Source organism: Cuculus canorus, chromosome 10 (genome assembly GCF_017976375.1).
Source record: "Cuculus canorus isolate bCucCan1 chromosome 10, bCucCan1.pri, whole genome shotgun sequence".
NCBI lineage: Eukaryota > Metazoa > Chordata > Aves > Cuculiformes > Cuculidae > Cuculus > Cuculus canorus.
In genome coordinates this window covers 282,047-306,882 of record NC_071410.1, presented here as the reverse complement: position 1 = coordinate 306,882, position 24,836 = coordinate 282,047, and the positions used below count along the sequence as shown (strand labels likewise).

The 24,836-nt window shown below is 49.4% G+C and overlaps 1 protein-coding gene across 6 annotated transcripts; it reads right to left on the bottom strand.

Annotated features, from left to right (window-relative positions):
• Positions 1–81: 81 nt before the first annotated feature.
• On the bottom strand, positions 82–24,715 carry HEPH (hephaestin). 6 transcript variants are annotated; one of them, XM_054075248.1, is made up of 21 exons: positions 24,580–24,709; positions 21,920–22,116; positions 19,503–19,747; positions 18,603–18,815; positions 17,868–18,047; positions 17,200–17,454; positions 16,495–16,663; positions 15,182–15,321; positions 13,575–13,706; positions 12,766–12,977; positions 11,305–11,455; positions 10,807–11,019; positions 9,790–10,000; positions 9,396–9,535; positions 8,363–8,494; positions 7,297–7,403; positions 6,324–6,549; positions 4,813–4,952; positions 4,274–4,436; positions 3,112–3,144; positions 82–1,582 (listed from the first exon to the last, which is right to left on the bottom strand). In XM_054075248.1, the coding sequence occupies exons 2-21, from the start codon at positions 22,078–22,080 to the stop codon at positions 1,338–1,340; spliced, it is 3,468 nt and encodes a 1,155-aa protein (XP_053931223.1). In that variant the 5' UTR covers positions 22,081–22,116; positions 24,580–24,709; the 3' UTR covers positions 82–1,337. The 6 variants fall into 6 exon arrangements, with proteins under 6 accessions (XP_053931223.1, XP_053931221.1, XP_053931224.1 ...); XM_054075246.1 differs by lacking the exon at positions 24,580–24,709 and adding an exon at positions 23,447–23,597 and having other exon boundaries at positions 21,920–22,119; XM_054075249.1 differs by lacking the exon at positions 24,580–24,709 and adding an exon at positions 23,447–23,596.
• Positions 24,716–24,836: the final 121 nt, after the last annotated feature.

Below are 24,836 nucleotides of genomic sequence, written 5' to 3'. Positions count from 1 at the left end.
AGGAGCTGCCAGACCCCAGCCCAAAGGCACCCCTGGAACTAAAGGGGAGGCACCATATCCCCTCCCCTCATGTCTCCAAGTAGGCTCTCTGGCACCCAGCTCCTCTCCTCACAGGGACTATGACTGGCAGCAGAGGGTTCAACAGACAGCAACACGCCATAAACATTTATTTATCAGGATAGGCCTCTCCAACGCCTGCTACTCTGTGCTGTCAGAAGCACCACCCCTTGTTCTGGCACGCAGTTCCTTATCTCGGGCTGCACGACCTCCCACTCCACAGACAGAGGCTGATTTGCTTCACGCTGCTCAGCTCCACTGGCACCTCCTCAGCTTTCTCCTCCTTCACTGTTGCCACATTTGTGTGGCCAAAACCACCACTGTGCTATGACACGGGAGGCACTCCCCGAGTTATCCTGCCCCAGCCATGAACTCCAGCTCACACAGGAGCGATCCTTTGGCACGGCTCAGTAGCAGCGTGGCAACAGCTCAACTCTGGAGACAACATCAAGGAAATGTATTTGCGAGAAAGAGCAAACCACATCAGAGAATGTCACAGTGTCCCTGGCCCTGATGCTGCACAGGCACAGAGCAACAGGGCTACGATGCAAGGAGGTCACCAGGATGCTATGCAGTGCTTGGAAAAGCTGCTTCTCGTCCCAGCACAAGACACAGGATGCTCCGTATCAGAGCACACAACACAGGGTGCCAAGAGTAGAATGTGTCATAGCAAGGCACAGCGGTGGTCATGGTCCTTGGTGGAGCTTGGGACACTGCGAAATGTGCTGCCTTGTATTTGCATCTGTCCCGCTACTCATCAAGAAACAGCAATCCAAATCTAAATTAACATCTTCTCTTATGTATTATTAATTGATTCACAAAAATGAAAATATTATCTTCCTCCTTCAGATTAATTACTTTAAAGGCTCACAGTTTCTTGGGAGACAATTCCCAACGCAGTTCTGGCAGCGGCGCAAGATAGGAATCTGGCCTGAGCTCATCTGCTGAGACAGACCAAGAGGAGCTGTTCTGAAGGGGAAAAAAACAGGGAAAAGGTCTCTCTTTCTTGGGGAAGAGGAGTGTTTTAGAAGAACCTTTTTACTCTTGTTACTCGTCTTCAGCCAGTCAGTTAAAAGGGCCCTCAGATCTCTCCCGGATGGACGTTTTCTTTACAGAGTGCTGAGGAGGATACATGAGGAGGTCATGGCTCCAGTTTTGCCTCCTTGGCTTCTCGATATCTAGTGTACGATTGAAATGATATCCCAAAATCTTTGCTGTGGACAACGATCCAGCATCTGCTCCAATCACACAGCCAGAAGTTCCTACTTATTTTATAGCTTTTATAGTCCCGAATTCTTTTTAGACATGAGTTTGAATCCATCATCCAGGATGGACCTCCGATTGCGTCTTAACCTCTTTTGTCTCTCAAGATAGATGACCATTCCCAAGAGGAAGCAGGCGACCAGGAAGAGCACTATTCCTACAACAGATAGAGCGATGACTGTGGCCTCTATCTGCCCTTGCGGCAACTTAGCTCCAAAAAGCATGATCTTTTCCGACTCATCATTATCCTCAGATGGCAACTCTGAGAAACAAACAAAAAGACAGTTCGAGTGAGAGCCAGAAATGCCACAACTGAACTGAAAGGTTCTGAGAAATATAGAAAAGGAGGAAAAGACAGACCCAACACAATCAAAGCAAGTCAAAGGAGACCCAGTTACCATCCATCCAACAGTCCCTCATCCCTGAGGTCACACACAAATTTAAGAATGAACAGTTCTTTCCTCAACCCGCTCCACCCCAGGACCTCACAGTGCCTCACAGCTATTCAGCCCCATCAGCTAATCAGTGCTGTCCCCACTCATGAGGGAGGTGATCCGAGGCTCGTGGGGAGCCAGTGGCTAGGCTAGGAACAGAAGAATGGAGATGAGAACAGACTGGGGCTGTTGTGAGTTCTCCAACCTGCTCCCAGCTCTGCCTGCCCATGGCTGCTGTCCTGAGCACCACTTCTCAGAGCGCACTGGCTCAGTCATGCCCATGGTGAGTCACTTCAGGTCCAGAGCTCCCTTATGCTTCCATGCCAAGGTATCAGAAGCCTCTTAAGCAGAGCGGCTGTTCACACAGGTAACAACCATCAATGGAGGTTTCTGCCTAGTAAGCCCACACAGGCTGAGGCCTGAGTATGGTACAAAACTGAATGATTTCATGCTGTCACTACTGCTCTGATGCATTTCCTGCTCCTCTTTACACCCATCCTGAGTGAGGATCACAGTGTCAGTAAGGCAATGATTTTAAGTTTGGTAGAGAAAGACTGAAGAGCTGCAGGTAGATGGGTGTATTTTCACCCATCTGAGTTTACTCATAACAGCTGAAAAATGGAGTTGGGGAGAAAAATGAAGAATCAGAGGAAGAAGTTACCACCACAAACTATTCAGACTTCTACCCCAGAAAATTTTAAAGGAAACTTATCTCCTTCCCTTCTCCCTGGTGCTGCTCAACCAAATGTCTTCTCATATCTGTTCTTTAAAATACCCAGGAGACCCAGGGCAGCACTCAGGGCTCTGTTCTCGGGCAAAGAGCAGACCAGGAAGCAGATGTGCTTGTTGGCATCTTGACTCAGTCCCTTCAGCTGGGAATGGTGAATGTGAAAAGTCCACAGTCACTGACAGTCCAGGAAGGGAAGACAACTCACCTTAGGGGCCTCTTGGTCTTTCATTGACAGGGATAAGGAAAATCACCTCCTTTGCAACACTAGCCTTGAAAACCCTTTGAATCTCTGCCAGTTCCTAAGCTTGCCCTCTCCTCTGAAGGTCAATCCATACATAGCAAGTGCAGGAGGATGTGAGGCCATGGAATTTTTTTGACCTAGCATGATCAAAACAAGCCTAACAAGCCCAACTGCCCTACTTTTATCACCAGAGCACAGACATTTGAAGGACAGATAAACAGACTACCCATCAGCAGCCAGGCCTCAGCCTGACAGAGGTGAGGCTGTCAGGGGTGTTTGTGCTCCTCCCTTCCCTTCCACAGATCTACCTCTCCCCGCAGCACAGAGACCTCACTCATCTGACTCCCCCACACAGTCAGTACTCAGCAGCGTGACACACACTGTACCTGCACTGTAGTTTACGACTTCAAGCACTGGCTCTGAAAGGAAACAAAGAGAAGGTGAGAGAGTGCTGGGTTGAATAAGCAGAGAGCCCAGAGTACAGCATGTTTGGGAAGGATCGTATTCAGAGGCAGCATGGTTTTCAACAGCTTGCAGAATTTCTTTTCTCCCCTCAATGTTTCCTCTGTCACACTAACAGCTTTTTGCGTTACCTGCTGGAGAGAAGACCCACCCCTGCCATACAACCTGCTTCGGCCTTTGGGAGAAAAGCACAGTCACGGTCTCTGAGCACATGGCAAGCAGGGCCACTCACTCACCCCTAAGCAGGATAGGGGAGGGAATCGGAAGGGTGAAAGCAGGGAAATAACAACTGTGGCTCAAGATAAAGACAATTGCATAAGTGAAGTGGGGGGAAACCACCAAAAACAAGTGATGCAAAAGCAATTACTTGCCATCAGAAGCTGGAGGCACAGCCAGGCCCTGAACAACAGATATTTTGGAAACACTTCCCTCATTTTTTTCGCTGAGCATGATGTTATATAGCATGGAACACCTCTTGGGCAAGCCGGGTCAGCTGTCCATGCTTAATCTCTCCGTGCTCCTAGCGTGCCCCAGCCCACTGAGTGAGAAACAGAGGAGACCTTGATGCTGTGCTCAGCAATAGCTCCAGCATTGGTGTTACCAACTCTGTGCAGCTAACACATCTAAAACATGGCACCGTATGGGCTGCTGCAAAGAAAATTAATTCCGTGGCAGCCAGGCCCAGCAGAGAGTGTCTCTCGCCTTTGAGAACCTTCCAGGGTTTCCTGGTGAAATGAGAAGCCTTAGGGAGTACATTTGGATTAGAGGTGATATTCTCAGGAAGAACAATTACTCACTCACGGCTGGGTACGGCTGCTCAGACACAAGCTAAAATAAAACTTATAATAATAACACAGGCAATGTAAACCCCAGAAATCAATGTGTTATTAATTCCAGCTGCAAGTATTACCATATTCAAAGGGAACATTTTAAATGCATATTACTTAAGTAATTTTCTTCCCAATTAACTGGCTGTTTATGGTACATAAAAGAGTTGCAAGTGTAATGCAAACACTCAGAATTCAGCAGCGATTGTAGAAAGTGCTGTCAGATGTTTTGTGGTACCAGTCAATGATAACTGCCTACCTGGTCTGGGCAAGACTGTGAAGACTATCTCCATGCCAGCATGGATATGATCAGACACGTGGCAGTGAAGCAGCCATGTCCCAGGGTTTCCAACCAACATCTCTACCGTTTCAAAGGTCCCAGGGAACAGATCCACAACATCTGCTCTGTAGCTTTTGCCATTCTGTCAAAGGAAAGGGAGGCTGTCAGCATGTAGTGCTCTGCATGTCTTTTCAGAAAGAAAAACCCACTGGTGTCACTGGAGAACACTTCAGTGCTACCACAGCTTTTAGAAGCTCAAAAAACGATTTCTAAGAGCAGCTCCAGGGCTGCAGCTGGGAAAGTAAAAACCATCTGGCAATGCCCCATCCTAAGAAGGGTTAGCTAGACCCACTAGCACAACACAGAGGATCAGTGAGTCAGATTGAGACATGGAAAATGACGTCCCCTTCCTAGCTGGGTGAAGTCACTGTGGAGTCATTGTGGAGTTCAACTCCAGAGCCAAGCAAAAGTGATGTTGGTGGTCAGTGGCTGCTTTACCAGCAGCAGGATGTTCTTACCCTGTATATGAAGGTCTCAGCGTGGAAATGGACTGTGTGGATATCAATCTCCTGCCCCATTCCCAGCAGGTACCAGTTCACCCACTCTCCCTGGAACATGGTCAGCCCAGGCAAGGTTGCATAGAGCCTCCCATTGATTGCTGTGCAGTAAACAACATCAAGACAGAGCAGAAAAGGCTGTTATTGAAATGGTAACAATGCTGAACCATCTCAGAGGAAGAACATGCAGGGCAAGTTAGATGCTAGAGAGCTCATACAGCAACCGGTGCACCAGCAGTTAGTGTCTTCCAGATTACAGTCCCCCCAAAAAGTCTGGCAGTCTCCCTCCAGCTGAACTATTCATCCCCTCCATTAACAGACAGGAAAAGTCAATTGGCTTGCACCCAAGGCCATGCTGTAGCTCAGCTCAAATAAATCTCAAAAAATACCTCTTGCTGAAAACCTGCAGCCAGCCAGTAGAGATGGTCATTTCTAAAAGCCAAGATGTATAAAAATGGCCTTCTTAGCCCAGTGACAGGGAAATACCTATATATCTATATCCACATATATCTCTGAAAAATTTACTTGCTAAACAGTGAAAACAGGTAAATCCTGCCAACAGGCAACCCTGTCATTCTACAAGTCTCATGCTGGCTGTACACATTGCACCCTGATCGCTTTAAAACTGCTCCATGGCAGGGCTCTATTTCCTAATTGGTGCAGCAAGAAAGAAAGCTGCTTTGACCGCAAATGCGGGTAGCAACACCAGTGTTTTGGTCCCAAATCCAATACAGGCACTTTCTGTAGACCAAAAAAAGCATCCACTCTCAGCGTGTTGGTTTTGCTAGCTGTAATATTCGGTTAACAATTATACCAATGGACAGGGGTGTTTGGAGATTCCTTGTTCCACCTGCATGGAACCAGCAGGACTGACAGTACACATAACACAACTCTTCACTATTCTTATCTCTACAACTGCCAGGGGACTCGTTTTGTAGAGAATACTTTAGACAGATCCAGATTTAATAGGGAGGGAAAACTAACACAAATAACATTAATTTTGAAAAACATGATCACTTTACAATGGCAGAAATAGCTGTTCGGAAACCATCTAAAACAACAGAGCCACGCACTGCAGTCACATAGCTCAGTTGATTAATTTTAAATCTAACATAGTCTAAAGGTCCCATGAGGAACAGATTAAGATCAGTCTGACAGGGTAATTTCCCATTCAATTTTATTTCCTGTCTCGAGTCACTCAGATATTAACCTCTCTGGCCTGTCTCTTGCTATTCCTCCTGACAGGGGCACCCACAACAATCAGCCTTGACTATGGATAAAAGATTTGTGTCCTGTATGTGCTGCAATATGGAGAACAGCAGACAGTTTCGTTCCATTTGTGCCACTGACAATGGGAAAGGATGAGGGCAATCACTAGGAGCCAGGCTCTTGGGTATGGGTGGCTGCCTAATTCTAGAGGTCACAGAATCAACATCAACACTGCATAGACAATAATGGATAACAGGCATTACCGTGCATTTTGTTGCTTTCCACAAATCTGTCATCCAGCAGGCTGATCTCACCATGATTTCCCTTACTGTAATGTTCCACATTCTCTTCCAAGTACCAGGACCGATTTTCATCAAAAACGAGGAACAGCAGAGCAAACTCCCTCTTCATATCCTTCCTGATCCCATCAGCCTGCAGTGCCCCTCTCCGGCAGATCTTCAGGGGCCCGATCAGACCACTGTACATATCCTAACCAGAAGGAAGGAGAACAACCTCTGAGGCAATATTCTTCTCACCATCTGGTGCACCCCACTCTTTGCCTCTCAGCAACCATCATTTCTGTTCCCTGCATCGCCCCACTTAAAACTAAGGGTACTGCAGTGTCAGTCCTCCCCATTGGTGAGAATCACCATCCAAAGCCTGAGAACACAGACTATACATGCTCTTATGAATGCAAATCCAAGTCATAAATACGAATGGTATCAAAATATTCTCTGCTCTGTGGCTGCAAAATCATCTGCAACTACAAATAAAAAGGCAATGATCTCTGGGTTGAATGGGAGGGTTCATCGCTGGTTGATTCCCTGCGAAATCAGTGCTATGACAATTGATCCTAGCAACGCTCAAATCCCCCTGCTTTATCCAGGGGCCTAATTTTGGACAATTCTGTCTTTCTTGATTAGCCTTATGGCTCCTACTAATAGAAACCATGGCTTACAGAGACACGTTCTCATATCCTGCAAATAATTGAAGGAAGGCTGGTGTCAAGGAGACAGTAGAATTGTTTTATGAAGGTTTGTGTTAGTAAAAAATAAGGGCAAACATCAGGACAATCTGGAGCATTTCCTCTCCCAGGAGGACACTGGAGGCGTCACCAGGTGATTCTTCCATCTCTCGGCTGGTCCAGTCTCTAAATCGTACCCAGCTCACATTGTTTTCTAGAGAGGGTGAAGAATTGCTCTTACCAGGCTTTTCTGGTTCTCACTTCTATATTACCTTTACTGGGTCCACTGCAGAGTAGTAGATCCAAGGAACACAGGCGGAATCGTTTGGCCCTGGCCCAGCCCTCTCAGGCACTTCCCATTGGTACGTCACAATGTCACCTGTGCAGCAGAGAAGCACCTTTACACCAGGGAGACACACAGCAGACACAGCAAAAAAAACCAAGAAGATCCCATCTCCAAAACATTAATTCTGTCCTGCTTTTTGCTGGACATTGCATCCTCTTTCCCCAAACACTGAAAAGCAGGATGGCAGCTCCCCTCACACAAGCAAAGGTGCATTCGCTGTCTGGCACAGCACAACCCTGTCCTATCTGCTGTCTCAGAGACTGGACCTCACCAAGGCAAGTCCACCTCTCTCCAGTACAGATGGAGTGTGAGATGCTCTCTCGTCCCTTTGAAGTATATTTATGTTGTTCATTCAAATTAGTTTTTAAAATTACTGTTTTGCATAATGACATTTCAGAAAGATGTCATCTGACTGCAAACTCGTTTATAGCTTTGACAGCCTGCAGAAGCTTTGGGGGGACCAGGAATTATACAAACTGGCACCTGGGCTGTGGAACAAATGTGACTGCAGTCAGTGCTTGGCAAGAAATGGTGTGTTTCTCCTACTTCATTCAGTTTCCATACCATTGTGCACGTTACTAGGGTGTGGGGCCCAGAGAAAAGGGGCAGGCTGCCCCACTGCGGGCTGTCAGCGCAGGGCTTCCAGGGCCGAGCGAGCTGTGAACTGCCATCATCTTTCTCTTTCCCCCAGGAAGACCCCGGTCCTTAGGTCGCACGGAGGAGGCCACATATGGAAAAGTTTGTGCTGCGCGTCACCCGGAAGCCAGGGCAGAGCATGAACTCCCCAGGCTGCCACTCCCACACAAATGATATCACTAAACCACAGTGAACCTGTGAACCACAATAACCTGTAGTTATTGTTCACTTCTAGTTCCCCACCACATGAAAACAAGTACTTCTAAGCCTAATGAAGGAAACCAGTCGGCTTCAGCAGGCTAAGACTGTCTTCATACGCCCATACGGGTGAACAGCCAGACATGTCAGTGCCTTACCAGGGTTTGCCACTTGCGGCTGTCCTGTCTCCCTTTCCAGCACCCCATGGGCATGAATGGAGTAGGGTCGTGTGGCATTGTTCTTAAACACGATGTTGAGAATATCTCCCACTTCCGCCCACAGGAATGGACCTTGAGACAGGAATAATTACTCCAAGACCAGCACAAATTGTCAACGGATCTCCTGAGGATACCCCACCTCTCTCTCATCTTCTTCCCAGAGATTCCCTTATAAGATTTATGATGATCCCTTCTCTCTTCTCTACCTTATCCCTGCCTCCCAAAAAGATAATTGGAGTTCAGTCCCAATTCAAGTCTTAGAAATCCAGATTGTGAGTATCACCATGAGGGAAATGAAGGCAGTTACGTATTTTACCTGTGCCTAGTATAACCGAGGCTTGATATCTGAATCTCACAGCATCTCAATCGTGCCTTGCTGCTGGTTTCAAAAAATGTAGAAATATTCAATTTGGACTGACAGCATCACAAACCAGAGCCTGCAGCCTATTTTGAACAGCACAGAGTGCCTCAGCCTGGCTGCTCTGGCACCACTCACAGTTCTGGGTTCATACCAGAGCTGTGTCTGCCCAAACACCCATTGGTTGCTGTAATGTGCTTCTCCACTTCCTAGGCCTGCCTTCTTTCACCCCAGAAGCATTTCTCTCACAGCTACAGATTTTCACCAACATCTCTTGGACTGCTCTCTATAAACTAGCAGTTATTTCTGTTCTACAGTGACAGAAATGCAGGTGTGGAAAATGCTTTGCCTGAGAGATGCAAGAGTGCTGGCACAAAGGCAGGCAAGAGAACCTGGTCTTCTCTGCCACGAGCTGTGCTTGGAACCCTCTTTAGTGCTGTCTCCAAAGCTGGCAGAGCTGCACAGAAGGGTGGCTGAACTTCTCCTCACTTGTACACACAGAGGATGCCTGAGTACTAGGAAGCCTTCAGACTACATTCCTCAGCCACTGAGGCTCTACAGGCCAAGTCCCCGCACTGTGTGAGTGGAAGATGCACCCTCTGCACACATACTTACCCAGTATTCCCAGGTGTTCGTCACCATTTCCCCTGGTCTTGGGAGTCTGGAAAGTCCCATCGGTGTACTCTCTGTACACTGCTTTCTTGTACCTGGAGCCAAGTAGTCCATTCTCATTGCTCAAAAACACATCGGCATAGCTGAGAAAAGCAAAATGAATGCTGAGATACCTGAAAACCCACAGGGAATGACCAACTAACCCGTGGCAGGGGGGGTTCCCAGCCCTGCTCTGGCTGCAGAGGTGGATGCAGCAGCACAGGGGACTGCAACTCCCAGCCACAGCCCAACCAGCCACAGCACATGCACTGTGCCACAAGATGGCCAAGATGCTTGAACAGGTTTCCCCAAGGTCTACTGAGAAACCTTGCCACAGGCTTCCCCAGGAGGACTCTACCTCTCTGCAGAATGGTTGTGCCGTTCCCTCTCCCAGTTCCGGTCAGGTGCGTAGTCCCACACCACCTCCTCTGCCACGATGTAGTATGTCCGCACCCCTTTGTACTGAAGGGCAGGGGCAGGATCCCTTTCTCCACACTTGGAAACGGAGTAGCGTTCCCTCATCCCAGCCTGGTAATGATTGGCCGTCTGGCAGTAGATCTCAAAAGTCCCTGAGGGAGGCAGCACAAACAAGAAATCAGCTGCTCTTAAAGATCCCAGGAAGCAGCTGGTTCCCATGCTGAGCTTGAAACGTGGCCAACATCGGTTGCGTTGTGTCTTGGTGCTTGTTTAAGGGGCTTGGTTGCCACAGGCCAAGATTAAAAGGAGTTGTTAGAGAAACCAAGCAGGAATGGCACAACAAAGTACTACACAAAAATCCTCTAAGTTTTCCAACATAATAACCAGCTTAGTAGATCTAAGTGAAGAAACCAGTACAGTGACACAACCATACTACTGCTGTTGAGATGCTGGTTAAGTACAAGATCCAGCCTGTGAACACCAAAGGGGAGAAGACAACAAGCAGCTGACGCCATCACATTGTGTGAATGAGACATGGTATTCTGTGGCCATTCTGCAAACTGGGAAGACTGCGGTCCATCATAAATGTAAATCTGCACAAGCCCTGGATGGGGGAGCTAAGCTCTGGCAACTCTCTGCTACTGTATTCTGAAAGACATGTTTGCACTTTTCTACAGGTCACCGGCAGCCGCGTCCATGAGGGCTGTTACTACAAATGTTTAATGGGAAGTGGTTGCCTAGAGAATCAGCCTGCGACATGTGACGCGATCCTGTATCTCCTGTTGTTCTCCAGAATCAGATGCAAAGACAGGAGCTGTGGCTTCATAAGTGGAACCAAACAGGATCCAAAGCACAGCCCACCCTGTACGAGTTTACACTGTCCTAAAGAAATAGCCACAGAGCACATACTACAACAGGAGACTCTTCCTGCTGCCACATTAGACATACAGGCACTCACCCTTGTTATCAGGTTGCATGAAGGCAGTAGCAAACGTGTGGGCAAACAGACTGGCTGAATCTCTCCGCATCCCATTCATCTGCAGGGTGTTTCCCTGAAATACAGCTCCATGGACATCTGCTTCGCTGCCCAAGCCCAGAAGGTGCCAGGACACATTGTCTCCTTCACATACATTCAGCCCAAGCAAGTTACCAAACATTAGTCCATTGATGGCTGGAAAGGAGAAAACAATTAACTCTGCAGGTAGATCTCAGCCAAGAGATGAACTTTGTGCATGCACTTTGACAGGGTACGCCTGCCAGTGGAAACGGAGCTTGTTTGTTATTCACCCATGACACGCTTCCTGAGGCGGCTGTGCCCCACTCACTGCCTCCAGCCTCGCTTGATTTCAGGCCCACACAGCACAACCACCCCAGCTCCCCAGCTCTGCCTTCGGATGAACACCACCCCACGTCTGCAGTTCATTCCCACTGCACAAAGTGCAGTACCCGGTCCTACCATGCATCCTGTTTGATTCCTCGAAGCCATCATCCTTTTTCACAGCACTCTCCTCCATTCTCAAATAGTACTTTATGTTTGCATTTAAATACCAGCTGAGGTTCTCATCAAACACACTGAAGAGAAGGTAAAATTCTTTGTCGATCCCTTTCTAAGATATAATCAAAATGATGGCTGTTAATTTTTAAACACACTAATTAACTCTCCCTATAGCCAGAGCCGTTTTGCCTGGCTCCTATGCTCCCCTTTATCTTAGCCCCTGACTCACTTGAAGGCCAGGGCTCCACCCTTTCACTCATGTTGAACGTTCCTCTTTCGTTCATTATTAGAGGCCCCACTTGTGGATTTTCCATAATACTTTGCACGTGTAAAACAATCAAAATTTAGTAAAGGATATGGAGCCATTGCCTCCTTCCCCCACCATCGCTGTGTCCAGGTGTGGGTTTCACCGCCTGCTCCAGCCAGTCCTCAGGTCAGAGCCTAGCCCAAGCGGTACGCAGATGGCCACACTCCATCCCTCCTTTCTCTTACCACAGCCCTGGACTGGGGAGGTTTTATTACCCTAAATCTTTGAAAATTGTAATTCTCCTAAGAAATGCAGTCCAAAGCATGGCATGTTCTCCCTCTAGAACAACAACCCCGTGTTGTGCAGATACTCATTCCAATACCAGCTTCGGGTTCCTCAGCTGTACCCAGGAAGACACCCTGCAGAGAAGGCTACGCAATTCCCAGTCTGCAGCACATGGGTGCAGGAGGAGCAGCCATACACCATTCCCAATTAAGCATTCATTAAAGGGTTGCCTAAGATTGTGGAGCCAGGATTGCTGCCCCAGGTGATTTTTTCCATCCTACCTTTACAAACAAGTCTGTCTCTGTTCTGTTTACACCCTTTCAACACCTGCAGATGTTTTATCACCATCCTAGCTCCTTCACAGAGTGGGCTGTGCATATCCATCATCCTCTCTGCTCAGAAGATTCACATTTCCACCCTGTGTATCATGCTGAGCCTTCCTGCACCCCTACTTTAGCCTCTACTGAAAGCAAACGCCTCTGGAAGCTCTCCTGGTGGCTGCTTTCAGGCTTCTCAGCCCCTCTCCGATCCCACCGCAAGAATGGCGCTGGGGTGGTTTTCTGGCATCAGCTGCTTTTCACAAGGCACCACTAACCTGCCTTGCACTTCCCAGTGTTTCAAGCTACTGCCTTCCCTAGACTCACTGCCATGAGCAGAACTATTCCCAAGTGACACTCCAGGAGGAAGTTCTGTCACCCCTCAGTGATCCCTACAGGAAATCTGGGAACGAGGTGCCCAACGCTAACCTGCCTCGTGGCTTTGATTTGGCTCTTCTGCACTCACACTATTCCACATTTACTTTATCTATGTTCCTTAATGAACGTGAAGCTGATGCTTTGTTTCTCTAAAGAACACAACCTGCTAAGAGCATGATGGGAAAGCCGTTTTACCTGTTTGTTGTTGTCATCCAATGTGCCCGGCTTGCAGATGACCAGGGGCCCAACCAAGCCTGAGCTGGCGTCTTTGACAGGGTTCACAGCTGAGCTGTACATCCAGGTCAGGCAGGGAGGGTCGCTGGATGTGGGCCCAACATGCTGCGGCACAGTCCAGCGGTACGTATAGTTGTGCAGCGGCGCAACAGAAACCCCATTCTGGGACTGACCTTCAACACAGAGATCAGCACAGTTATCCTCCAGGTCTCTGAACAAACATGGTTACATCTTCTCACCAGCTACACCCACACTGGGCTTTCCTTCCTTCGTGCCACTAGAACACCTGGCACCTCTGAAGCATGATGCACACGTGTTTATAAGGCATATGGGGAGCTACTCCCAGTACCACATGAATTCCCCCAGTGCCATGGCAGATGGGCATGGCGATGGGAAATCACAGAACCAGCTGTGTCTGGGGAGATAAATGTTGGAAGCATGCGGTGATCTAAGCTGGAGTGTACTTGGCACTCTCCTTTGCCCATGGGGACTCAAACAGCTAGAAATGCTGCGAGCGTTGGTTTACAATTTTCATCTCAAAAACAGCCCCTCTGGACCTTTACCTCCCTAGTACCCTCCCTGCACACCAGCTCGGTGGGAAGGCTCATTCAGCGAGGCCTCAGGCAGGCTGAGGGGACCAGGCTGACTTTCCCCCCATAAGACATCCAGTTGCTCCTGGCCACAGAACCCTCCCGGCTCAGAGAAGGTACAGGCTGTGGAGGCACCAGCAGCATTAGCACTGAACTGCTCCAGGAAAAGGAGCCACAAACCATCATGATATCGCATCCCTTCCCACGCCTTCTCATAGGACACTCCGTGAGGCTGGATGCTGAAAGGCCACGAGGCTTTGTTAACAAATGTCACCAGTATGGTGTCTCCAACTTCGGCTTTGATCACTGGACCTACACAAACAGCAGAAAATGCATGTCAGCACCGCAGTGATGTCCCGGGCAACCAGGCAAACCCAGGGTCACCATCAATCCAGGCCAAGGGGAGCAGAAGGCACAGAAGAAAGGTGGATGCCCCCACAGGCTGCCACTGTCTAAGGCCATCCAGCCCTGACTGCTGGAGCACGGGACTAAGAAGAATCATCTGAAGGCATTTTGGATCCACAGAACTCAGAGAGCCTTCAGGCCTTCACAGAAGGAGTAACAAAATGGCCAAATGGGCTGAAATGCCAGCATCTTTCGCCCACCTACACCAGGTCCCCTCAGCCTTCCAAGACATGTGCAGGTGTGTGACAGTCCCACAAAGAAAACCCAAGGTGCTAATAACCGACACCCAGCCCTCCCCACAGCCCAGCTGTTTGTGTTTCAGAGCAACAACAGAGAGCATGAGCCACCGGTGCGGGCTGTGCAGCACAGGCTCTTTGCACTGCACATCATGAGCAGCAGCTCCCTGCTCCGCAGCTTGGTCCCTCATGACCTCGTATCTCTTCTACACATCCCAGCTGCTTTATCAAATCTGCTTTAATCAGCCAGTTCAAATGAGTTCACATAACTCCCCCTCCACAGACGTCACTTGTTTATCTGGCCAGGGATTTTCACCAATTAAGTCTTCAGTGGGTTTAGCTTACCAGTGAAAAATACTCGTCATTTCCTTCTACAAAGTCATATCCAAGTTTTCCCTCAGTCACTTATCTTCCTGTAGGAATGTGGCTGCTGCTGGTAACGCTAGCCCTTTTCTGCCCCTGGTTCCCAAGGTCCAGCAAGACACTGGCAGCTCCTGACAGTTACCCTGCATCTCTCCCGTGCATAACTCCACCATTTAACTAATATTCAGCTGCTTATACTCCTTTTTTGCCTTTCTCTACTATTCTCTCCCAGTCTGTGTTTTACCCCATGTGCTCTCTGATGGAATCACCGTTGCTAATTTCTGGTCTCATTAGACAATACATCACTGCTGACGTGGGGAATTGGACCACACCTATATGCTTCTACTGGGTACATCACAGCCTTCATGGGCAATTCACTTGCCTGCACTAGTGTGCAGGCTCCCTGTTTTCCTCCCTCATCTTTCTTCACCAACCTCCTTGTTACGTGGCCGTAACAGAGAGAGCACCCACTGGAAGAGGAAGCTTTCTGTGAGCAAGTGGGGTCTGTGGCACACCCTGAAGATGTTCAGTCAGAAATATCTAAGTAGGGCCATTATCGTGCCTACTTACACAGTACTTACTCTTACTTATCACTGAATGCTGCCTGGCAGAAAAGTGATTCTGCCTATCCTACTATCTCAGGTCTGCCCCCCTCACTCTTAGACGGAATTGCTGAGAACCTCCTCCGAGCCCCATGAACAGGAGCACAGTTACAGGTGACTAAGACATCAGCATAGCTCTCATGGCATCAAAAGAGAATCTGCTTTCCTGGATGATTCCTACCGAGTATCCCCAGGTGTTCCTCTTCTTCTGATCGCTGCTTTTCCTCACGGAAGCTCTCATCAGTATATTCTACGTACTTCGCCTTCCAATAGACTCCCCCAATTTGGTAGGGGCCGCGCTTGAAAAACTGCTCTGCAGGGCTAAATGCAAAAAGAAAATGCCAGGTCATTTCTAAGAAAATCAGTCCTGCTCTTCTCCTGCTCCCTCCCACATCCCTCTGGCAATGCCACCAGCATCTCCAAATCAACCAGCTTTTCTGATAAGGGTAGTGTCTCTGGTTTGGAATGAGCACAACATGGCTCTGCGAAGCTGTTTCATCCTACAGTCTCATTCCCCCATTACATTAAGGGAGCCCCTCCGGCATGCAGCCCTCCCCCAGCTGAAAGAGCCAGGTTTGATGGCATCAGTCTGAACAGCATCTCTGTGCAAGATGTGCAAAAGAGGGCAGTGAAGAAACTGCAGAGCTGTAAACAGAAAGGCAGCGCTAAAACACTGTGCTTTTCAGAGGCCAGGGCACAACTGCAGTCATAACCGAAAAAAAACCCAGCAACAACTGTCAACAGATTTACTTCCACTGCCACCACCCTCTCCAAACACACAGAGGTAACATGCCTCGCAGGAGAGGCAGCTTACCTACAAGTCCAGCTCATAGGTCTAAGGAGCTTTCAGTTCTAAGGTCTGCAAGAGAGTTGCTGCGTGGCTTGGGGTAAATCATTAACTGCTCCATATTTCTACCTGTCCATCAGAAGGAGCTACATTCTCTACAACAGCTTCCCTAGGAAGGGAATGGAGGGCTGGGATTATCTGTGTTTCAGTTAACCAAGGTCTGAACAGGAAACCACTTGCCAACTGCTATCACAGCCATCTGAGGTCGAATGGATGGCTGTCATCGAAGCCACAGCTTCGGATTTCCTAGAAACTACCTTCTGCAGCAGGGCTCACCGAAGCACATCTGCAGGGACGCTCTGCCACCCTGTGTCTGCTGCAACATACGCCTTCTCAATAGTTCATTGAATATACGGATCTCTCCCTAGGTCAGGCACAGCACACAAAAGTGAAGACCAGAGACAGACATGGCAGCTCATGCTCTACATAAGCTGGGATTCCTGGAGCCCGCGGGCAAGGCTGTGATCCTAGAACTGCTCCCAGTACAGCTGAGCTACAGCAGCCCACAATTCCACACGAGGTGACCTGCCTTCCCAGAAAACGTACTCCAGGCATGTATTTTGTTAAGAAAGAAATTGCCCATTTTCCTCCTTAACACAGATGAGAGTCCCCCAAACACCGTCCCAGTCTATCAGCCTCTCGCTTACCTGCCTGCCTCACTCAGCTGCTTCCCAGTCCTTTGGTCAAGCCCTGATGGTCCGTAGTCCCACTGCACTTCCTTTGCAGCTATGTAGTACTTCCGAACTCTCCCTTCCAGGGTGGACGGCGGAGCTTGCCGAGAACAGGGCCGGACTTCATAGAGTGCCCCCATTCCAGCTGTCCAAGACACGGCGGAGGAGATGCATGCTTAGGCCATCTCAGGTAGGGTGACCAGGCAATGAACACAGACCCACTACCCATGTTTCCTCCTTTGCCCAAAAATGCACATGGCAGGGAAAAGGTGGCCCGGCAGCTCCCACAGCAAGGAGGTTTTTGTGTTGGTGAGCAGACCTTCTCACTGTAGATATTGGTTGCTATGGACAGAGAGCGAACAGAGCTGCCTGCTGTCCTCAGATGTACCAGGCAAGTGCCTCTTAGAGGGCCTGGAGCTCGCATGGCACTGCTTCAGCTTAGCTGTACCAACTTTATTGTCCTCCCTGCTGATCAGTGTGGAACAGTGGTATAAGCCATCCCCAATGAGCCTGGCCTGCACACTAGTAATCAATCCACCCCAATTTATACAAGACAAGGAATCTCTCCATTCAGCTAGAAACATTTTTTGTGCAAATGCTGCCCAAGGAAGGCACTGACCCCACATTGGGAGAAAAAAGAGTGGCCACGGAGCACAGGACATACTCCAACCTCTGTCTTACCTTGTATGTGATCGTTGATCTGGCAGCTCAGTAGCCACCTCCCAGGGTTATGGGGGATCATGTCTGCTGTCACAAACGTGGCTGGGAAGAGGCTGGCCACATCTGTTCTGTGGCCTCGAACACTGAGCATTTCTCCATGGAAGTAGGCTGTATGGACATCAACTTCATTGCCCATCCCAAAGAGGTGCCAGGAAACGTAATCCCCAGCACACATCGTCACCTCAGGGAGGTTCCCAAACACGTAACCGTTAATAGCTGCAAGACCAACCAAGCCAAAAGCAGAAATCAGAACAGGGATCTCCCAAGCTCCTGCCAGCAGGTCACAGCACAGACACATTTGGAGGGTGGACCTAACCAGAACTCATCCTCCTCTGAGGATGACTGAGCTCCACTAGTCATTCCTAACATGAAGCATATTCAAAGCCTCCAAACAGCTAACAAAGCCTCACTCAAGCCAAACATTAAATCAAAATCACACTTCTTGTTTCTGGAGTAGTTGCACTGTCCCTGTGCTATCACTTGCTTAGCACACGTTCCCAGAGCTTGTTGTCTCCCTGTTCCCCTCCATCCACACTCTGGCACACAACAGCAGAAAGCGTATCTCCTGATATTGGAGCGCTGACACCCCTGGAGCACCTGGGCAGAGGCTTCACAAAGAGGACACTGACCGTGCATTTTGTTGCTCTCTTGGAATTCCTCATCTTCCTTGTCTACGGAGCTTGGGTCTGTGCAGAACGATGCAATGTTCTCATCCAGATACCAGCTCAGGTTCTCATCCACCACACTGAACATCAAAAAGAAATCAATGTCCACATCCTGGCGCCTTTGAGAACTGCCAGTCAGTATTCCTAGGGTGGAAAAAAGATGGATGAATGCCCATCCATTCATAAAAGTAGGCATCAGTCAGGGGAGGAAACCACCACCACTAATCACACAGATGCTTTCCCAGCATCCTAGCGCAGCTCACTGCAGAGTCATAGCAACTTCACTCTTTCCCAACATAACGCTGCTAATGTGTTTCTCGCTCCCAAGCAGCTGTGCCAATGAATGGCTGAACTCCAACACTTTCAGTGTCCTTACTCCTGCTGGAATCACAGTGCCTGTTTCTTTACTACAAGAACTAGGTCTTGGACAAGATTCCTGCATTTAACATGGATTCAAACAATTCTCTCAGATCAAGAGGCCTACAAGCTCCCCTGCCCAGTCACTAAGGGACACAGACAGCATAATGACCAGAACTCAGCTAGAACACCGGTACTGTCTTCTCCAGTCATGCAACATTTTCCCATGAAGCTAGAAGCTCCCCACTGGAGTATCTTCTCACCCCGTCCTCATTTAAGTCACCACAAAACCTTCACAGTATGAAATTGCAGCTGTCAGCTGCATTCTCTTGGAGTTTTTACCCTTTTTGCATGTGAGCAATGGCCCAATTAATCCAGACGCAATGTCCTTTGGAGCATCAATATGAGAGTGGTAGATCCAGGTCAAGCAGTTTGGGTCATCAGCAGTTGGGCTGTGATCCTCAGGGACAGTCCAAGTATAGGTGTAATTCCCTCCTGGGAAAACAGCATCATCCTTCTTCTGATCCTGGGGGGACATATCGGGGTACAGGGATCCTAGAACAATTGAGCAACCACAACATCCATTCAAGAAGGGCAGAGATGTCCACACATGTAACCTTACACTGAGCCAGTCTCACTCAGCAGAGCACTGCACTTGGGCAGGAGACTTCAAATCGAGACTCACAACCCTGAGGCTGAAATTGTGTTTGATTATCAGTCTCTCAAAGAGAAACTGAGGCACATAGTCACTATAAGGCAACTTGACCCGTAAACAGGTCATCACAGAGTCAGAATGATTCCCATTCTGCCTGTTGCTACTTTGCCCTCAGCTCTGCAACGTGCCACAGGCAGCCACTCAACGATCTCCACGGTGGCTTCAAAGAGCAGTCCTTTGGCCTCATACCTCACCGTCCTCATGAACTCCCTGAAACTCATCACACATGACTCTTACGCTACAGCACTTCAAATAATGAATATAACTATCTTCTTTCTGCACTAGCAAGCTTTGGGTCTTCTTCTAAAACCAAGAAATCTGGGCCCAGGTCAGTAAACCCCTCCCAGACCCATGACCCTGCCAACCCAACATCCACTAACTCCACTAAGCACCAAGGTGCCCTTGCTTTCCAGCAACGCAGTTTTGGGCTAACTCAGTCTGTGGCTTCACAGACATCTCTCCCCAGTGCACACTCCTACACGCCCAGGGAGAAAGGCCCGTCTCCTTCATGGCAAGGGCTCATTTACCTTCAGAGTCCTTTTCGTAGAAAACACCATGAGGATGGATCGTGTACGGTCGACTAGCAAAATTTTTTAAGTGTACTTTAATGGTATCCCCCACTTCTGCACGGATGAGAGGCCCCAGGAACCCCAGCCAGCCGGGTTTGGGAATCTCAGTGGTGTACGTGGAGTCCGTGTACTGCTTATAGATGGATTTCTTGTACGTGCTTCCCACCCTGTCTTTGCCAGGCTGGAGGAAGGTCGAGGCCTTGCTGGTAATTCAGAAAGGGGAAAGGCACCGTGAGTCATGCATTATATAAACCAGCTGGCTGATAACAGTGAGTGACGCTGACACACGGCTTCCACGGGTAAGCCCAAAAGCTTTGGCATTACAGCAATCCACCTGTGCCCCAAGCCATCCATGAACTTCCTCTCCCCCAGCTCTAACTGCCGCAACACGGGTAGCACAGACTCGCTGAGAAATGGGCAGTGCCCACTTCAGGGGCACGGGAAACCCAACAAGGCCATGGGATGCCCAGCGGGGCCAGCTCAGAACCACTGCCACAAGCCCCCCGCCACAGCCTGGTCCCAGTTCTTCACCCATGGACACAAAGAGCAAATGAGGAACGTGAAGGGCAATGCTTCCCTCCAGTCACATGTGAGTGACACAAAGCCCTTCTGATGCCTGCTTCTGCCTTTGCTTGCTTTTAGAAACCCACTTCAATGCTTCCATGGTATTCACAGCTACATCACAAAGCAGAGGCAGGGGCAATCTCCTGAGATGTCTGGCCAAAATTCACAGCCTAAAAGGTGATTTTTTACTAAACAGGTCCTGAATTTCTTGTAGAACGGCAGACAAGCTGGGTAGGTCAGGACCCAGCAGGCAACCAGCTTCCCGAGTTAAAACCTCATACAGGTACTAAAGTTCAACCCATGAGTGTATTTGCTCTTTTTAGTCAATTCTGAGTAGATAAGAGGTGAATCACAGTGCAGGTGCTGGCGGGACTGGACGCAACAAATGCAGAGGTCACCCCTCCTTCCCTCTCTAGGATCAGCCACCCTACAAGCAGGAAATGAGGGGAACACAATTCCCATCTCCAGTCGAGACCACAATGTTACACATTGCCCTTGTCATGCAAAACTGTGAAGGGCTGGGCTGCAGCTACACAATCCAGAGTTCAGCCCTTTGCGAAGGCATCCCCACAGCCACTGTTAGCAATGGATAATTCATCTTGCATTTTGTAGATCTGCCTCTTTCCTCCCCAAGTCCACTTCTGCCCAACAAAAAGAACTGTTCAAGCATTTTGATCTTGCCATTCATATCAATATGAACACCTTTTCTTACTGCTAGCAATATGGTTTCCACAACCACTGTACAAAGAAGTCCCATTAGATAATTGTTTGCAGTGACAGCACAGTTTTTAAATTGCTTTCAAGTTTAATGGTCTTGAATTTCATTTCCTTCTCTTTGTGTATTATAGGAGAAAGTAAGCATTGGTTACCACTGCAGGAGTCAGTGATAACATCTTCATTAACCCTCAGTTTTGGAGAGGTTCTTTTTCTGTCAACTAGCCTAAGTCCATTCAGCCCCAGAGAACAGACTTTTCCTGACCAACTCTGATGTTTTCCTGGGAGGCCCTCCTATTCCTGCTGTGCTGTTTGTGAAAGACATCTATAAACCCAAGTGTTATTTATTATGGAGGGGTAAATGGCTGAGAACAGGTTAGGATATACAGGTTATTTGCCATAGAAAATGGGATGGGGGGGCGAGGGCAGGGGGGAAGAAGCACAAGTGCCTTTAGAAAGCTGTGGAAAGTTATGCAAAAAAAAAAAAAAAAAAAAGAAAAAAGAAAAAAATAAACTACCGAAAAAAACCAAAGAAAAAAGTCTGGTGTTTTGAAAGCTAAAACCAAAACTTGTTTTTGCAGTGACTCAAAGTAATTATTGCAGTTTCCAGATTTAGTTTTGTAACAAAACCAGAAATATTTCTCAACCAGCTCCTAAAATTTCACACAGGAAGTTCCATCCAGTCTAAGGCCTGAAATTCCATTTAGACAAAAACAAGCTGTCTCTGTGAAGTCATTAACAACAAGATGAGAAGTCATCCCGCCTCAGGATGCACAAGGTGATCACCAGCTGGAACTAAGGAAAATAAAGCCCTGGGACAGAGCATTACACAATCTGCTCCATAAGAGAGGGCTCATACCTCCCTCCAGCATACAGCACCCATCCTGGCTTCTCCCTTAAACTGACTATTCGCCTTTGCACCTGGACAGATTTTATGTTCCTACAACACAAGTTAACCATTAAGCTCATAAAGATCAGACACCTACCTGATCGTATCTCTTGCTTGCTCAGATGCCCCAGAACACGCGCGTGAAATTACTCACAAAATATCTCTTTTAAGCCAGTACCAGATTAAATTCTTACAGAACTGAACGTACAGATTCTGTGTGATGCTCTCGTTAGTGAGCACGTTCTTTCCCATCGGAGCGTAGTCCCAGTCCACCTCACAGATCCCCAGGTAATAGACTCGGTAGGCACCTCCAGCAAGTGTGGGTGACAGTGTGTGGATGCAAAGCAGCAACCACCCAAATGATCCCATCGTCGTCTGAGGTGGAGGCTCTCTCAGAGCTTACATCTACTGGGGAGAAAAGAAACAACAGAGGTAATGAAACAGAAGTTGGAAGGGACCACTTGCTTTGAAGAACCTGGACATTTTGAGAGAGTATGAAGAAATCAGGGAGAAGTCCTCTTTGGGATCACTATTGAAATATCCATGGGTTCTGAGACAAGATGGAAATCACTCCTGTAACAAAATTAGCGGGCAAGGTGGACAGAGATTATACCTTGCTACTAAGTCCCCAATACCAAACGAGCTTCTCTTGGAACAGTTCAATCAGATGGATTTTTGTGGCTGTAGTGCTCTTCCAAATGCTTTGTGCCACAGCGCTGAGGAAAAACTGCCAATCTGGCAAGGTTCCACACAGCAGGAGATGGCACAAATGCGGAGCCAGTGCTAGGTCAGTGGCCAAGGCACCTGCAACTCCCCACACTGCCTGACAGCCTCCTCTGGGCATTGGGAGCCTGTGAAGGACCTACCTACCGCATGGGCTGGAATCCCAAAGGACCAGCCCTTCTCCACCTCCGAGTCCCAAATCACCTCACGGGACCATATAGAAAGCTCAGAGAAATAATCCTGAGCAATCATATTAATATTTCAAACTGCTGCCAACATATCTATTCTACTGAGCCACCCAAGAAGTACGACTGAATCACTGTGAAACGATTTTAAGTGGTAACATCTTTAAAGACTGCTGGTAAAGAGCAGCTCTCCATACGCCAGGGAGCGCATCTCAAACAGGGTGCACAAGGCTTCTTGCTTAGTCTCATTTTCCCCCTGATTTGGATCACGTAGTAAGGAGCTCGCTCACCATCTTCCAAGCTGGGCGCGAATAGGTACCAGAAACACTCTCAGGAGAGACTCGGGGCAAGCTGTAGAAATTGTCTGAAATCATTGCAACCTGATTTTGTTAACACAGGCTTGAGGGACTATCAGCGTGAGGGAGGAACTGATGCAATACGGGACTGGAGAATTGCACCAAAAGGCAAGAAGGCAGCTTAGGGTTAAAATGGATGACAAACTAAATAAAAAACACATGGAAATGCTTAAGAAAACCTCATTCACTGATAAAGATAACAAGCCGGATGTAACCAATAATCAAAGTGTCATGTAAAATAGATGTCCAGCTCCTGAGACACAAACAGCAACTGAGAAACCATTCAGCAGGGAAACAGAAAGCAAGAGAATGAGAAAAATGTGATCCAGCAGGAAAGCTTAAAGGAATCCTTTGTCTTTAACTTTAGAAAGGGGATGACAGCACACCACCACTTCAAACAGAAAGGTTCTGGGTAAAGAGGTTCCCATTACTTATTTTCCCCAGTCTTCAGCAACAGCGACACAAATATACCTGTTTATTTGCAGCAGGGCTGGCCACTCCATCAGCTTGCTGCGAGCACAGCATTACGCTGGAACAGCTTTCCCAGAGAAGCTGGGAATTCTCTTACAACATCTGACACCAAATATACGGGATTCAACTCCAGCACACAGCAACGGACTAGATACCTTCCAAACTGGTATTCCCAAATTCCATACAGGCTGTACTGGCCTCAGAAACTGATGATAACCAAGTACTACCAACTCCAAACAGACATCAAATTGAGAAGCCAAGAGAAAGTAACTCTCGATTTGCAAAAAATTTTTCCTCCTCTCTCAAAAAGAAGGATCTCTCTAAAGCCGAGATGGTTTTGGTCCATCAACACGGCATCGCTCTGCCCTTCACAAGGTCCCGCCCCCACGCCCGAAGACGCTTCGGTACGAGAAGCCCCTGGCACGGCCCCGGCGGAGCGGGAATGAAGGCAGAGCATCCCCCCAGCCCCGCGCTGCCCGCGACCCTCACCGACCCGCTCGTTCGGTGCCGACACGCAGGCTTCGAAGCAAGGAGCGCGGAAAGCGGCGCCCGCGTTGTCCCGCACGCCGCGACAGCGCACGGCAGCGGTGACAGCCACGAGTGAGCATAAAGCCGCCGGCGCACACACCCTGCCGGGAAGGCGAGGGGATGCTCCCACCGCTCCTTCACCGGCGCGGGGCAAAGCGCGGAGCGGCCGGGCGAGCGACACGGGGAGCGACCCCCGGGGCCCGGCAGCGCTCGCCTCGCCCCGCCGGGAGCCGACCCGGTGCCCCGGCGCCGGGAGAACCCAGGACGACGTCCCGGGCAGCCCGACCGGGGCTCCCGGCGGCCCCATGGGGTCTGGGCTGGATCCCTGGGGCACCCGGAGCTGCCGCTCCGCGCGGACACCCCCAGCCCTCGATGCTCCCAAAACGTCGCTTTTTCTTTCGAAAATACGCCTTGATCGCGACACAAAACCCACCACGGCTTAGCGTTGCGCTCCCTCGAGCGCCTGTGTGGCTGCGCCCCCTCCCCGGACCCCCCGCGCCGCTCGGGAACGCGAACAAAGGCACAGCCGGGTCGGACCCGGCAACCGCCCCCCGCGACGTGGGGACGGCCAGCACCGCGCCCGACGGGGGCAGCGCGGTCCTTACGTGCGGCGGGAGCCTCGTCGCGGAGCTGCGGAGCGGGACCGGGGCGCCGCCGGGGACAAAGTCTGGGCTGCCCCGGCCGCGCACGCCGAGCTCCACCGCACCTGCCCGCCCCACTCCAGCCAGCCCAGCCCCGCCCCGCCCCGCCCCGCCCCTCCCTGCTCTGCCCCGCCCCGATATCCCCTTCCAGGCTCTATGCCCCCGCCCCAGCTCGGTATCTCCCGCTCGGCTCCTCCCCGTCCCGGTGCACCCGCCCCGTC